This window comes from Salvelinus alpinus, chromosome 18 (genome assembly GCF_045679555.1).
Source record: "Salvelinus alpinus chromosome 18, SLU_Salpinus.1, whole genome shotgun sequence".
In the NCBI taxonomy this organism is placed as follows: domain Eukaryota; kingdom Metazoa; phylum Chordata; class Actinopteri; order Salmoniformes; family Salmonidae; genus Salvelinus; species Salvelinus alpinus.
Genome location: NC_092103.1, coordinates 16,307,086 through 16,320,483, shown reverse-complemented (window position 1 = coordinate 16,320,483; position 13,398 = coordinate 16,307,086). Strand labels below are relative to the sequence as shown.

Genomic DNA, 13,398 nt, shown 5'->3' with positions numbered 1-13,398 from the left:
CACTGTTGGAGCTAGAAAAACAAGCATTTCGCTGTACCTGCGATAACATTTCCAAATCTGTGTACGCGACCAATAAAATTTGTTTTGATTTGAATTTGATTTGAATAATTCCTGAACACAAAAATATGAACTCTTGTACATCCATTTGTCGCCACCTGGTGTTCACAACATGTAAACCTTGGATAGGATTTGCGGCCACAGCAAGAACCACGCAGTTGTTTTGGGTTCCACTGTTGTGATTTTCTATCACTTCTCTTTGTATGACACATACAGGCTACAGTAGCAGGCCTATGGAAAGTCCCTGAGTGGGGACAATGAGTAATATCAGTAGTGGGTTTTGGTGGAAAAAGTGTAGCAGTCTGGCAATAAATTGAGTAAGCATTCCTATAAGAAGTTGTTAGCACTAAAATGGTTGAATGCATTGGACATTAGCTGAATCATGCATTGGAAGCGAATGGGATTTGCGCGTAAATTCACATTACAGAGGATTTCAAATTGATTGCTTAGCCTAAATGTTGATAAAATATAGAGTGAACTGAAGTCCGTATTAAATGGCTTATAACAGGGACAGAATGTGTTATTATCGTCACCGCTATGAGTGCTATGACAGGGGCGAATAGCCTATGTGCGGTGGTCCATGATAAATAGATCCCTCCCTTCTGGAAAGAATGAAAGCAGTGAGTGAATGACAGAATCATAACAGAAACAGTTAGATTGAAAAGACTACTTTCTTCAAAAGGAACAGAATCGTCTCGAATCAGCAAGGGTATGTTATTTTACGATATTCCCATTCGTTGTAAATAAGTAGCAGGTGGCATACAGCCTGGGCTGTCGAGCAGAAAAGCGCTATAGCGCCATTTTATTGAATAAAACCGTATTATAATATGCAAATAACGGGTCCGCTTCCAAAAAATACAACTGCGTGTATAGCCTAATATTCCTTCACGCTCCAGTTATATCTGAGATAAAAGAGATGTCATATTTTATATACATAACACAGCCAAGTACATCTTCCCGTGGATATGTATGGTCTTTTATGGCACCGTGGTAGCCAATTTTATTACATTTAGCCTACTGATTAGCTTGAAATAAAAGCCGAAAAATATAAATTCTTTAGAAATTATTATTTTTCTTCACATACTGGGCCTTTACTAGTCCTGTATTAGCGGACCGATATAGCCGTCTGTAACACCGGCGTTTTTTTTTTCAGCAACCCCCCTCAAACATCTTCCCGCAGCTATGGCTACATGTTATTTTCTGTTACTTTAAGGAGAATCTTGTAAAAAAATTCTGGAAACAGAACACGGTAGGCTTATACTTATAATTAAGCAAATACATTTTACCGTCAGCGACGGGAGTGTCAGTGACCTGAGTGGGTTAGCTCAGTTTGAAGTCAAAACAGAAATAAGGGAATAAGGCTTCAGAAAGATTATTGGACTAACAGGGCTGACGACGCAAGCGTTGCAAAATAAATTTTGAAATCAATGGTATTCAGTTATTGCACCCACACTGCTCGCGTGTCAACGAGGGTCTGCGTTGCCAAGGGCTAACAAGACGTGTCCGGTCTGGTCAGCATGTTAAATAGAAGTCCTTTCTATTTCTGACGCAGATAGCGCTGCAAGTCCTGCCTCTCCCATCTCCTCATTGTTTTTTAGAAGCAGGTACCCACGTGCCATCTCCTCATTGGTTATACCCACGTGGGTGATTGAAAGACGAACCTGTTGCCGGTTGTCGTGGTAATACTATGAAAGTTTAGATGCCAATCACCATATAAATTCAAAGATGAAAAAGGAGGAGAGATGACTAGAAATGATTAGGTTGACCGTTTTATGTGTGGATTAATTGTCGGAGTAGAGGACCTTGTGCATTTCAGGTAAAATAACAACCTAATGTTTATATCCCAGGACAAATTAGCTAGCAACAGCAAGCTAGCTAAATAGGACAAATTAGCTAGCAAGTGCAAGCTAACTAGCTAAATTGCCATAAATGTTTAATGCTTTTCGACCTGTCCCCAAATGAATGTCATTGGTTCAGAGTTTGTTTTGATATTTTAACCTGCGTGTCGTGATCACGTTTGGTGTAGGGGGACAAAATAAATGTATGCACGATGGCGCACGCGTGCAGCCGGTTTGGGTTCTGTGTTAGTCCAAATATGTAAATGACGCCATAATCTTTTCCCCCAGGACATTCATCATGGGGAAGCTATGTGAGCTGGCCCTTGTGTCTCTGGCCCTCCTGGCTCTACTTCATACTGACTCTACATGGGCCAAGAGAAGTGGCAGCAGTAGCAGCAGCAAAAAGTCGTCATCCAACAACAGGGGTTCAGAAAAAAAGCCATCAAAAACATCAAACACGCAGACAGGAAGCTACCCCAGACAACCACAGAGCCCCAACAGGAACCCCAACTCATACCCAGCAGGAGGTAGTTATCCAGGGAGAGGTACCAATCAGAACCAGAACCCAGCCGGTGGATACCCTGCTGCAGGTGGCTATCCTGCTGCAGGTGGCTACCCCAACCAGCAGTATCCAGGCAGAGCCAATCCTGGGGGATATCCAAACCAGAACCCTGCAGCTGGAGGTTACCCAGCCGCTGGTGGCTATCCTGCAGCAGGTGGCTATCCCAACCAGCAGTATCCAGGCAGAGCCAATCCTGGGGGATATCCAAACCAGAACCCTGTAGCTGGAGGTTACCCAGCCGCTGGTGGCTATCCCAACCAGCAGTATCCAGGCCGGGCAAATCCTGGGGGATATCCAAACCAGAATCCAGCAGCGGGTGGTTACCCTGCAGCAGGAGGCTACCCCAACCAGAACCCAGGGAGAGGAGGGGTCAATCAGGGATACCCAGCTGGAGGTTACCCAGTAAGAGGGGGAAATACTGGCTGGGGGCAGGCAGGGGGCTACCCTGGTGGAGGGATGGGAGGAGGTTACCAACCCAACTGGAACCCAAACAATAAGATCCTCAGTCCCCGCTATGGTTATGGAGGTGGGCATGGGGGTATGGGAGGTGGCTCTCCCTTCTCACGCTCAGTTCAGAATATGGGGCACTACCCCTCTACTCAGTCCAAGGGCTTTGCTAAGAAGGCTCTTATGGCCGCAGGGGTTGGGGCTGTGGCAGGTATGGCAGTAGGCTATGGCCTTGGGCGTTTCCCTCGCCCACATTTCAACTTCCGCAACCCTCAGGAGGAGCAGTCCTACAACAACTACATGTACAGCAAATACGGTGAACGCTCCACAGATGAAAACGACTATGGCCGGGACTATACCTACAAAGTACCACCGCGGGCAGAGTCCTACGATAGCTTCATGGATACCTGCATGAAGAGGAACGACCTTCTGCAGGATCAGGGCAGCGACTCCCAGGCCACACCTAACAACCAGAGGAACAACCCCCAGGGGGCCAACAGCCAGAGCCTGCCCATCACTCCTGAGGTGGGGAACAGCAGTCCAGCTAGCAACCAGGAGGGAACAGACACAGTGAAGCCTCTCACCCCAGCCCCTGCGGAGATAGCTGGAGAGGATAAGGGTAAGGAGGAGGATGACGGCCTCACAGTGAGCATTGAGGAGATTGGTTACCCTGTATTGGTGGAGCAGCTGAAGAACCGTAAGTGTGTGGAGCTGTACATGAACTACTCTGAGCGTTTCCTGGAGAAGCAGACAGCTGAACGTAGCAGCGGCAGCAACAACAACAACAAGTATGAGAACAGTCGCAGTAACCCCCTTGGCCAGGAGCTGGTACAGCTGATAACCACCTTCCTCATGGTCCTGAGCAGCACTCTCCTGCTGCAGTAAGACAGGAACACAGCCATGTCCCAGTTGTCTGGAACAGCTTCATTTCCTAGTCACCCCTCCTCAATATGCCACTGATTTCTTGTGAGGATAGGTTAATTAAATAAGGTGTAGGTGGAGATATAACCAATCCTTTAACTAATCCGTGGTCATGAAGGAAAGGGGACAAGGAAAGGAAGCCAGTGGAAAATAACTTCCATTGATTTTCCAGCAAAATGAGGACCGATAAAAATGTGAATTGTAGGGGGTACTCGAGGACCGGAGTTGGGAACCACTGCTGTACATGATATTTCACATGGTATTTGTACTTTAAGTGTTCGATATCTCGACACTATTTCTAAAATATACCGAAACCATCTGTCCTGCTTGTCTCTTACAGCTTAGTTCAGTTTACTGCTAAATATGGAATAACAGGATTTTGTCTGTAAGTCCAAAACCATGAGTGAGTCACGTAGACAAAGGGGAAGTATAAATGCAAAAGTAGCAAGTCTCATCAGTACATCATATGACTTTAATTAAATGCAGATACACAAGATAAACATTATTACAGCAATTTTTTGGCACCATATAAGGTACTATCATCCGATTAGGGGTTCAGTGTCTTTATGCCAAAGTGGTTCCACAGAAAGTACAGACAAGCATTATGTTGACAATTTTTTTCATGCATTTCCATGTGCATTATACTGTACATCAGTGGTTCCCAACTCCAATCCCAGAGTACCCACAACCACACACATTTTTGTTGTAGCCCTGGACAAACGTAACGGATTCAACTCATTGAGGGCCTGATGATTAGTTGACAAGTTGAAACAGGTGTGCTTGTCCGGGGCTACAATAAAAATGTGTACTGTTGGGGCTATTGGTGGACCGAAGTTTGGAACCACTGCTTTACATAATAGTTCACATGATATTTTAATTTGTACTCTAAATGTTCGATCTTATGTGGTCTGCAGTATTTGGTTTTAAAAGTTGCCTGTTTTGTAAATACTCATAATAATTAAGTATGGAATGGTCAGAGTTTTGTTATTAATCAATCACTATTTCTGTTCCTATTTTTCTTTTGTGCTCTCTTGTCCCATCTCTCTACCTCCCCATCTAGTCTCCCTCTCCATGTCCTCCATGTCCCCTTGTTATCAGAAGTGCACTTATTTCTCTTGGCGAATGGATATAAATGACTCTTCTTTTTCAAGGATGTATTTAGTGATTAACTCATTTATATTGGTTTTAACATAGAGAACAACATGCATTGTTTTAATGTGTCTTTAAAATACTTCAAAATAACCACTTTGTCATGCTTGAACTCAATGGGGAATTTTACCATTATCTTGCTGAAATGACTGATGTCTTCTTCCATTTCCCAAGTACAGAATGACTAAAAACAAATAAAAAAAACACATAATCGCACTTCCTTTTGTGCTCATTGAAAATGTGCGGTCATTTTCTTCAAGGAAAGCACGAGGGCAGTTACCATGATTATCTCACAGAGCACATATAAGCTTTTAAAGACGTTTGTTGCTAGGAAACTAGTTGCCTCAGGGGAAATTGTTACAGAACAGTTATTACTGAGTGAGAAAATCGAACAGACATGGTTTGTGCCTGCTAGTTGGCAGCATTACAATTCCCATACTGTTAAATAAAAAATTATAATTAAGCTATCTTTACAACAGAACACAAATTCCTCGTCGCATCTCTTTCACTAAAAATATGTATTTGATTATGAACGGAATACTACGTCTGTTATTCATTTAAAGCATTTTTTTTGTATTTCTGTGATAAGAAAAAAAAACTTCCAATATTTTTCCAATATTTGCTGAAGCCTGGCACACAATGCTTATACTTAAAGTACTATACTGTTGAGTTTATTTTCAAGTATTTTAATCCAAAATGCAGAGGGAAGGCCTTTTAATTTCTTATTTACTGATCCCCTCCCCTACACTTATCCATGTCACTACATGGTCCTGAACTTAACTACTGCCACATGCATAATAATTAACATTACCATAATAAAGCAACTCACAGAAACAGATATACAGCTCTGGAAAAAATGAAGAGACCACTGCAAAATTATAAGTTCCTCTGGTTTTACTATTTATAGGTATGTGTTTGGGTAAAATTAACATTTGTTTTATTCTATAAACTACTGACAACATTTCTCCCAAATTCCAAATAAAAATATTGTCATTTAGAGCATTTATTTGCAGAAAATGACAACTTGTCAAAATAATAAAAAAGATGCAGTGTTGTCAGACCAGTGGCTTGTAGGCATCTCCAGGTCTCGCACCCACTGTGAAATTTGGTCAATCAAGGTGTGAATGGAGGACCACCAGATCAAGACCCTGTCATGGCCAGCCCAATCTCCAGACCTGAACCCCATTGAAAACCTCTGGAATGTGATCAAGAGGAAGATGGATGGTCACAAGCCATCAAACCAATCTGAGCTGCTTGAATTTTTGCGCCAGGAGTGGCATAAGGTCACCCAACATCAATGTGAAAGACTGGTGGAGAGCATGCCAAGACGCATGAAAGCTGTGATTGAAAATCAGGGTTATTCCACCAAATATTGATTTCTGAACTCTTCCTAAGTTATAACATTAGTATTGTGTTGTTTACAAATGCATTATTCGAGGTCTGACAACACTGCTTTGTTGACCAGTTGTCATTTTCTGCAAATAAATGCTCTAAATGACAATATTTTTATTTGGGAGAAATGCTGTCAGTAGTTTATAGAATAAAATAAAAATGTTCACTTTACCCAAACACATACCTATAAATAGTAAAACCAGAGAAACTGATCATTTTGAAGCGGTTTCTTAATTTTTTTCAGAGCTTTATATATTTTATCAAATTAAACTATAGTGGACCAGAGTAGATAAACCAAGCGTTGTGAATAAAACAAGTTTCCTTTGTAACGATCGTCGTATAGAGGAGAAGGAGAAGACCAAGGTGCAGCGTGGTAAGTATTCCTAATTTATTTTAATGAATACGAATACTAGAACAAAACAACAAACACGATAAACGAACAGATCTGCAAGGTGACATACACTAAACAGAAAATAACCACCCACAAACACAGGTGGGAACAGGCTACCTAAGTATGATTCTCAATCAGAGACAACGATAGACAGCTGCCTCTGATTGAGAACCATACCAGGCCAAACACACAGAAATTCAAAACAAGGACAACATAGAACACCAGACATAGAATGCCCACCCAAACTCACGCTCTGACCAATCAAAATAGAGACATATAAAGGATCTGTACGGTCAGGGCGTGACATCCTTATGATAAGTAATAAGGTAGTTCTGCACTCCCATCCCACTGGGAACACACTGGTTGAATCAATGTTGTTTCCACATCATTTCAACGAAATTACATTGAACCAACGTGGAATAGACATTGAATTGACATCTGTGCCCAGTGAGATTTTAAGAATTCCATAGAAAATAAAATGAACTAGTTGGAAATTACTTTAATATGGGTTACAAAAACGTATGTTTGCTATTTGCAGATACTAAAGCTAGTCAATAATCACACATTTATTGCAATGGCAAAATATGACTTATAAAAGTATTAAAATCACAGCAAAGTAGATGTTAATGGTAAAATTCATTATTTTCAGCATGCTACTTAAGTTCATCCAGCTATTACAGTTTATAAAGCTGAAAAAAGATCTAGCACAGTCCAGTTTGACAGTCTGTGACACATGATTTTACAACATAATTATATACAAACACCCCCCTGACATTTATTCGAATTCAGTCCACTCTAGTCTTTCGGCCCAGCAATTCTGATAAAATCCACTTCCAAGGAAATGGTTTATGACTAGATTCCCCTAAGAAGAAAGGCACCATTGATCCCAGTGTGAGGAGGATGTTACTCATGGGTCCAGGTCCGGGGCCAGCAGCATTTCTGTAGCGACGCCAGTCAGACTGGTTGTGAAACCCTTAACCTTCAGGATAGTGGAATCTCTGGTCCTCTGAGGATGAGTCTGCGTCGTAGCCATACCCACCTCCCCTGTAGCCATTTCTTGGCCTACCGAGTGACCCCAGCCCGTAGCCAATGGCAGCCCCACCCAGTGTCCCGGCGGCTGCTGCCCTGCCATCTTCAGCCCCTGCCTGGAAGAGCCATGACTCTGGGAGGGGGGCCCTTTGCTTCCCACCCCTGTACCCTGTCCCCGTCACCTGAATCCACCCCCGTGTTTACATAGGGAACCTGGGCACAGTGCTGCCACCAGCAACATCCATGCCCACAGGAGGAGAAGCTTCTGCTGGCCTCTCATGACTGGATATTCCTGCAAAAACAAAATACATTGTAAGATTGAACCGTAAGTGTGTGGAGCTGTACATGAACTACTCTGAGCGTTTCCTGGAGAAGCAGACAGCTGAACGTAGCAGCGGCAGCAACAACAACAACAAGTATGAGAACAGTCGCAGTAACCCCCTTGGCCAGGAGCTGGTACAGCTGATAACCACCTTCCTCATGGTCCTGAGCAGCACTCTCCTGCTGCAGTAAGACAGGAACACATAGCCATGTCCCAGTTGTCTCTCATTTCTTAGTCACGCCTCCTCAATATGCCACTGATTTCCTGTGAGGATAGGTTAATTAAATAAGGTGTAGGTGGAGATATAACCAGTCCTTTAACCAATCCGTGGTCATGAAGGAAAGAAGCCAGTGGAAAAGAACTTCCAGCAAAATGAGGACCATTTCCTCCACATTTTATGGGGATATTTGAGCTTTAATATTGTTTTACCGTTTCTCTAATGGCCAATCTCCTTTGTGTCTCTAACATTTGCAATGATCCCCTGTCAATCTGGATCACCTGCTGTAGTACTTCCACACTTCTTTTTCCATTGCACTTTTTGTTGCAGAGTAGTTCCTGGTAGACTACTCTGTTGAGCTCTGTATTTTGTCCTGTAAAACACTATGGTTAGGTCATGCCAAATGCATGATGCTTTAATATCAGTGGTGGAAAAAGTACCCAATTGTCATACTTAAGTAAAGGTTAAGATACCTTAATAGAAAATGACTCAAGTAAAAGTGAAAGTCGCCCAGTACAATCCTACTTGAGTAAAAGTCTAAAAGTATTTGGTTTTAAATCTACTTAAGTATCAAAAGTCAATGTAATTACTAAAATATACTTAAGTATCAAAAGTAGAAGTAAAAGTATAAATCAATTCAAATTCCTTATATTAATCAAACCACACGGCACCATTTTCTTGTTTTCTTTTATTTATGTATAGCCAGGGGCACGCTCCAACACTCAGACATCATTTATAAATGAAGCAAGTGTTTAGTGAGTTGCCAGATCAGAGGCAGTTGGGATGACCAGGGATTTTCCCTTGATAAGTGTATGAATTAGACAATTTTCCTGTCCTGCTAAGCATTCACAATGTAATTATTACTTTTGCGTGTCAGAGAAAATGTATGGAGTAAACAGTACATCATTTTCTTTAGGAGTGTAGTGAATTAAAAGTTGTCAAAAATATAAATACTAAAGTATTTCGATTTTGACTCTTCAAACATACCAGAGTCGCTATATGCGATCCCTGACTCTGCTTCTGGTACGCAAGCTATTTTAATTAGTTCCCCGCATCCAATGCAGGCGGGAGGGATTGTTAATTGCGCTACCGAACTGCCCCTAATCAAAACGAAACAAAACGGCCTAAACCCAGCCGTCAGAAAACACAGAAAATGTAACTTTTTTCAATGTGTCAATCACTCTCGAGTCATCTGGGACCCACGAGCTAAGCCCAAGGGACTACTAGGGGGGCACTTGAACATTCGTAGTGTCATTCCAAAAAGTGATCAAATTCAACATCTACTCACAGACTCCAACCTTGACTTTCTCTGCCTCTCAGAGACATGGCTCCATAAAAACTCTCCATATGCTGCTTTGATTGTGCCTGGCTACAATGTTTTCAGGAGAGACAGGATTGAAGGAAGAGGAGGGGGTGTGATGATTTACATTAAAGAACATATCCGATGTAAACAAATTGAGTGGTCATGTGATAATGAACTAGAATGTATTGGCCTGAACGTTACACTGTCTCCCCAAATGTCTTTTACCCTCATTGGAATGTATAGGCCACCTTACACCAAAAGTGTGTTTTTTGATCAGTTTAATACCATGCTTAGGGAATGTGATTTTGGGAAAGAGGTCATCTTAATGGGAGATTTTAACATTAATTATGAAGACAAGTGTTGTAGGAAAACCCTCAAACGGATCACTAATACCTTTGACCTTACACAGCTAGTTAAAGGGCCAACCAGGGTGACTTGTTGCTCTAAAACACAGATTGATTTGGTGTTCAGTAATAAACCAGAGAGTGACTAAATCATTCAATATGTTTACTGGGCTGTCTGATCATAATCTGACACTTATAGCCAGAAAGCTGTCTAAGAGCAGGTTTAACCTCTCTACTGTTAGAAAGCCGGATCAACTCAGAATACCTAAGAGTGAATTAAACTATTTTGAAAAAGCAATTAAAGGATTAAACTGGAATGATCTCTTGTCCTATACAGACGTGGAAGCTGATAGTCAGGTTTTTCTATCCACAATCCAGACTACAATAAATGGCTTCCTAAAGAAAATCAAATCCAAACCTGGCCAAAAGAGCACTCTTCCTTGGCTAAATGGAGAAATCTGGAAATTGATGAAAGAACGAGATTATGCTCTAAAAATAGCCCTAAAATCTAAATTAGAGCATGACAGACGAAGGGTTTACCATGTTGAGAAATAAGGTGATGAAAGAAATCAGACAGGCCAAGGCAAACTTTTTTATTAACATAATTGGTGAAGCAAAGGGAAATTCTAAATTGATATGGGAGAATCTAAAAAAAGTTAACAGGGAAAGACCATAGTAACACTGCAAAAAGACTAGAAATCATGGTGAATAACAATCTAACACAGGATGCAGTCGAAATAGCAATAGCCTTCAATTCCTACTTTATTGACTCTGTCAGGGTACTGACACAGAACCCCTCCACTGGTTTCTTGGGCTCAGTGCTAGTGAATGACACTCAACCTGTCTTCATCATAAGGGAGGTTTCTGAGTCAAAGGTGAACAAGGTGATTAGCTCACTAAAGAACTCTAAAGCCAAAGATGTGTTTGGGATGGACTCTACCTTTCTTAAAAACTACAAAGAGTCACTCATTGGCCCCATTACTAAGGTCACCAACACATCTATTGGTCTCGGTGTGTTTCCAAGGGTATGGAAGTTGGCCATAATAACGGCCATCTTTAAATCAGGTGACCCTGCTGACGTGAGTAACTACAGGCCCATTAGTATACTACCTGTGGTGTCAAAGGTTGTTGAAAAGTGTGTAGCAGAACTACTGATTGCCCACCTCAACAACAGCCCCTTCACATTACACTCCATGCAGTTTGGCTTCAGAGCGAAACACTCCACAGAAACGGCCAACTGCTTTCTTCTGGAAAATGTGAAGTCCAAGATGGACAAAGGGGGTGCTGTTGGGTGTTACGGCTGTCCTCGCTGACAGAAGGTGTGGACCAAAACGCAGAGTGGTTAGTGTTCATTCTTTTAATGAAAGTCAACAAAACACAAAAACAATCAACGTGACAAAACCGAAACCGTCCTGTGTGGCAACAAAACCTCCACAGGAACAAACACCCACAAAACACAAGTGAAACCCTGGCTGCCTAAGTATGATTCTCAATCAGGGACAACGATTGACAGCTGTCTCTGATTGAGAATCATACCAGGCCGAACACAAAATCCCAACATAGAAAATCATCCATAGACAACCCACCCAACTCACGCCCTGACCAACTAAAATAAATACAAAACAAAGGAAAACAGGTCAGGAACGTGACAGAACCCCCCCCCTTAAGGTGCGAACTCCGGGCGCACCAGCACAAAGTCTAGGGGAGGGTCTGGGTGGGCGTCTGTCCACGGTGGCGGCTCTGGCGCTGGTCGTGGTCCCCACCCCACCATAGTCAACCCCCGCTTCCGTGGCCTCCTCCCAATATCCACCCTCCATGTCAAACCCACTATTCCAAAGGGCAGTAACGGACTGAGGGGCAGCACTGGACTGAGGGGCAGCACCGGACTGAGGGGCGGATCCTGGCGGCTCTGGCGGATCCTGGCTGGCTGGCTCTGGCGGATCCTGCCTGGCTGGCTCTGGCGGATCCTGCCTGGCTGGCTCTGGCGGATCCTGCCTGGCTGGCTCTGGCGGATCCTGCCTGGCTGGCTCTGGCGGATCCTGCCTGGCGGATCCTGCCTGGCGGATCCTGCCTGGCGGATCCTGGCTGGCTGGCTCTGGCGGATCCTGGCTGGCTGGCTCTGGCGGATCCTGGCTGGCTGGCTCTGGCGGATCCTGGCTGGCTGGCTCCGGCGGATCCTGGCTGGACGGCTCCGGCGGATCCTGGCTGGACGGCTCCGGCTGGTCCTGGCTGGACGGCTCCGGCTGGTCCTGGCTGGACGGCTCCGGCTGGTCCTGGCTGGACGGCTCCGGCTGGTCCTGGCTGGACGGCTCCGGCTGGTCCTGGCTGGACGGCTCTGAAGGCTCGGGACAGACGGGCAGCTCTGACGGCTCGGGACAGACGGGCAGCGCTGGGCAGGCAGACAGTTCAGGCAGCGCTGAGCAGGCAAGCAGCGCAGGCGGCGTTGGGCAGACGGCCGACTCTGACCTCCTGAGGCGCACAGTAGGCCTGGTGCGTGGTGCCGGAACTGGAGGCACTGGGCTGGAGACACGCACCACAGGGAGAGTGCGTGGAGGAGGAACAGGGCTCTGGAAACGCACTGGAAGCCTGGTGCGTGGTGTCGGCACTGATGGTACTGGGCTGGGGTGGGAAGGTGGCGCCGGATATACCGGACCGTGAAGGAGGACACGCGCTCTTGAGCACCGAGCCTCCCCAACCTTACCAGGTTGAATGGTCCCCGTAGCCCTGCCAGTGCGGCGAGGTGGAATAGCCCGCACTGGGCTATGCTGGCGAACCGGGGACACCATCTGTAAGGCTGGTGCCATGTACGCCGGCCCGAGGAGACGTACTGGAGGCCAGATATGTTGGGCCGGCTTCATGGCACCCGGCTCGATGCCCAACCTAGCCCTACCAGTGCGGCAAGGTGGAATAGCCCGCACTGGGCTAAGCACGCGTACTGGGGACACCGTGCGCTTTACCGCATAACACGGTGTCTGACCAGTACGACGCCCTCTCACTCCACGGTAAGCCCGGGGAGTTGGCTCAGGTATCCAACCCGGCTTCGCCACACTCCCCTTTAGCTCCCCCCCAAGAAATTTTTGGGTGAGCCTCTCGGGCTTCCGTGCTAGCCGCGTACCCTCATACCTCCGGTTCCTCTCTCCGGTTGCCTCCAGCTGTTCCCATGGGAGGCGATCCTTGCCAGCCAGGATCTCCTCCCATGTGTAGCAACCCTTGCCGTTCAAGACGTCTTCCCATGTCCATTCCTCTGTCTGTCTCTGCTGCTGTCGCTGCCCTTCTCCACTCCGCTTGGTCCGTTTGTGGTGGGTGTTTCTGTTACGGCTGTCCTCGCTGACAGAAGGTGTGGACCAAAACGCAGAGTGGTTAGTGTTCATTCTTTTAATGAAAGTCAACAAAACACAAAAACAATCAACGTGACAAAACCGAAAC

The 13,398-nt window shown here is 44.9% G+C and overlaps 1 protein-coding gene across 1 annotated transcript; it reads left to right on the top strand.

The window, feature by feature from the left end:
• The first annotated feature begins 628 nt into the window (after positions 1 to 628).
• Positions 629 to 5,190, top strand: LOC139543878 (calcium-binding protein P-like). The gene is made up of 2 exons (XM_071350383.1): positions 629 to 766; positions 2,184 to 5,190. The coding sequence occupies exon 2, from the start codon at positions 2,194 to 2,196 to the stop codon at positions 3,787 to 3,789; it is 1,596 nt and encodes a 531-aa protein (XP_071206484.1). The 5' UTR covers positions 629 to 766; positions 2,184 to 2,193; the 3' UTR covers positions 3,790 to 5,190.
• The last annotated feature ends 8,208 nt before the right edge of the window (positions 5,191 to 13,398 follow it).

What these genes read in the sequence shown, in the direction of transcription:
- LOC139543878 (XM_071350383.1), top strand. Translation starts at nt 2,194, where the DNA reads ATGGGGAAGCTATGTGAGCTGGCCCTTGTGTCTCTGGCCCTCCTGGCT.